Source organism: Dermacentor silvarum, unplaced genomic scaffold, assembly GCF_013339745.2.
Source record: "Dermacentor silvarum isolate Dsil-2018 unplaced genomic scaffold, BIME_Dsil_1.4 Seq850, whole genome shotgun sequence".
Taxonomy (NCBI): Eukaryota; Metazoa; Arthropoda; class Arachnida; order Ixodida; family Ixodidae; genus Dermacentor; species Dermacentor silvarum.
This window is the reverse complement of record NW_023606869.1, coordinates 17,175-20,027: the sequence shown is the minus strand read 5'-3', so window position 1 is coordinate 20,027 and position 2,853 is coordinate 17,175. Positions and strand designations below refer to the sequence as shown.

General features: G+C 49.9%; 1 protein-coding gene across 1 annotated transcript; it reads left to right on the top strand.

Annotated features, from left to right (window-relative positions):
* Positions 1-1,402: 1,402 nt before the first annotated feature.
* Positions 1,403-2,605, top strand: LOC125941997 (uncharacterized). The gene has a single exon (XM_049659896.1). It carries the CDS (start codon positions 1,403-1,405, stop codon positions 2,603-2,605), a length of 1,203 nt encoding a protein of 400 aa, XP_049515853.1.
* The last annotated feature ends 248 nt before the right edge of the window (positions 2,606-2,853 follow it).

The following is a 2,853-nucleotide window of genomic DNA, read 5'->3' as shown; positions in this document are numbered from 1 at the left end:
TGGGGGATCGGCCAAGATTGAGCGGATTGGAGAAAATGGATTTTAAAAAATTAGAAAAGATAAAAAGAAAGAAAAAGGAAGATGAATTCTGGTTGGTGTTCTAATTACTTATTATAATTGACTATTTTAGGAAGGCAGTCGATTCGAATTAACGATAAAGTTTTGCATTGCAGTGCAAACATTCTGGTGGCTGTACCCCAATGTGGAAGCTCCAAACGAAAGCAAGACGGGAGCGTTCATACTGAGGCTAAGTTTGTTTAAAGGGTCCTCAAGCACCCTTTTCCTTACTGAGGAGAATCGTCGGCAAGCAAGGAGAAAGTGATCAATAGTTTCTTGTTCGCCGCACTGTATACACAAAGGAGATGCCGCCAAACCAGCCCTGTGTGTATAGAAATTTAGTGTCGGGATGCGGCAACGTATCCTGGTTAGTGTAATCTCTCATTTTCGTGTTGGGCAGAATTTACGATTCCAAGGGAATAGTATATGGTGGTAGTCAGAATGCGAAGCCATACTAGAATTATATCTCACTCATCATTGTTCTCCTAAACCTAGCGGCAGTGATATAGGAAGTTGGGGGAACGGCAGGTACTAAAGGACCCCCCAGGGAAGCCTTTTCTAATGAATCTGCACACTCATTCAAAGGCAAACCTGCGTGCCCCGGCACCCAAATTCAGCGAAGCAAACTCAAATGAGACGGAGCTAAAAGATGCAACTCTTGCAAAATTTTTGAGTCACTACGCGTTGTAAGCGATGAACATAGAGAGAGTGAGTCGGTGATAAGCAACTGATGAATGAGAGGGGTTCAACTTCCGTAATCCTAAAACCACAGCTAAGAATTCCGCTGTGTATATAGGAGTAAAATCTGGAAGTCTAATCGAATAGGACCAATCGCTAAAAATCACAGCATATCCACGGGGTGAATGATGATGAGTGGGCGAAGCTCCGGAGGGAATCATCGGATATCCCGCTTAAGGGGACGCTAGCACAAACGCGTTAGAAACGTGCAGTACTCTCTAGTAAGGGAGCGGCCACAGCGTCTTACGCAGCCATTTACACATGCCGGAACGTGCACCGCGTTTGCCGACGCCATCACATGGCTGCTGAGAGAGTATACCCCCCGTATTCATAAACGCTCCTCGACTTGAACTTGACTTGCCACCGCCTTGGGCAGCGCGTTCGAAACGCGTTGAAGGTTGTTGTTGTTGTTGCCTCAAAACATGGCAAGGCGGAGAGGCCACAGCGTCTTACACCAGCTTCTTACACGGGCCGTAACGCGCTAGCACAAACGCGTTAGAAACGCGCTAGAAACGCGGCCTTTCGTTAATGTTGGGTATTTATTGCCATCGTGGTGCGTGTGTCTACGTGCGCTTCGTGGAAGCCGAGTGGAACGGCTGTGCTTGGAATGCTCTCTGCTGGAAACAGCGTATCGGCCTCAGGCCGAGGATCGTCGACTCCGTTTCTGAATGAAGATGCAAGCTACAAAGTTGTCCTCCCGCGTCTACCAACCGGTAACGATGTGCTGAATTCCATTTTTCTTCATGCGGACTTGAGTGGCAGACCATACCGTGCTCCTGACTTCCGAGACGCTCTGCTTGAAGTAGTGGATACTGCAGATATTATAGGTGTAGGACAGTATCAGATGAGCCATGTATGGATGGTTACCTGCGCTAGTAGTGCGGCGAAACATAAACTCGTCGCCTGTGGTGAGCTCCGTGTCAAAGGACTGAAGTGCATGGTCATAGATCCGGAGACTAAAAATATCAAGCTCAAGTTACTCTGGCTTCCGCCTCATCTTGAAGCTCGACGTGTTGAAGAGGCGTTCCAGGCGTACGGTCAGGTGAAGTCTGTCGAGAGAGAGGTGTGGAGATGCACTGGTATGGAACAGTGGGTGACGACAAACCGGGAGGTTTCCTTGGTGCTCAAAGATACTGTCACCGTAAGCTCAATACCACACATTATGTCCATTTATGGACACCAGTGCCTGGTACTTATCCCCGGCAGGCCTCCGCTGTGCCTTCGTTGCAAGCGTGTGGGACATGTCCGTCGACAATGCAGAACGCCGAGGTGCTTGCAGTGCCACCGATTTGGCCACTCGGTGGACGCCTGTGTATCGACCTATGCCAATAAGCTTCGTTCTGGGCAACACAGCGCAGAAGAGCCCCAACTGGACCATCTCATGGATGCTACAGAGATAGTCGTTGCTACCGGAGAAGCCACAGGCGGCATCAGGGACGAAGAACAGGAGTCTCCAGAGCCAATGCCGAGCAGCCACAGCATCCCAAGCGAAGCTACTGGCAATAACTCGGTTTGCACACATGACCTAGAAAACCTTAAAGAAAAGCCCCCCGATGGCGACAAGGAAGAAGAGGCGATGGACAGCAGTCAAGCGAGGAAGCGTCCGGCACCGTGCAACGATGAAACAACGGGGAGTGCAGTACAGGCACCCGAGAGTGTGCCTTCTAGTGCTCAACGGGTTCCCTCCCCTGGTGATGGTGTGCCGCGGCGGTTTTGTCAGCGAAGTAAGGAGAGTGCTATAAAGAAGTGCAAAGGGAGCAAGACCACAGATTTACCTGTGGCCAAGGGTGATGAAGAACAAAAGCTTTAGGTGAGCAAAATGGCTACCGCCTTCACCCTCCCCTTATGTGTAGCGACACTCAACGTGCGTGGGCTGCGGAGTATACGGCGTCCGCAGCAGTTACTCCATGTGCTTAGGCAGCATGAAATTGATGTTGGTGCAGTGCAAGAGACCAAGATTTCTTCTGCTACCGATGCTAACCTTGCGCTGCAAATTTTTCAACCAGATTATGAGGTGTGTGTTAGCCAAGCGTGTGGTGCTTCCGCTGGGTGCTTTTT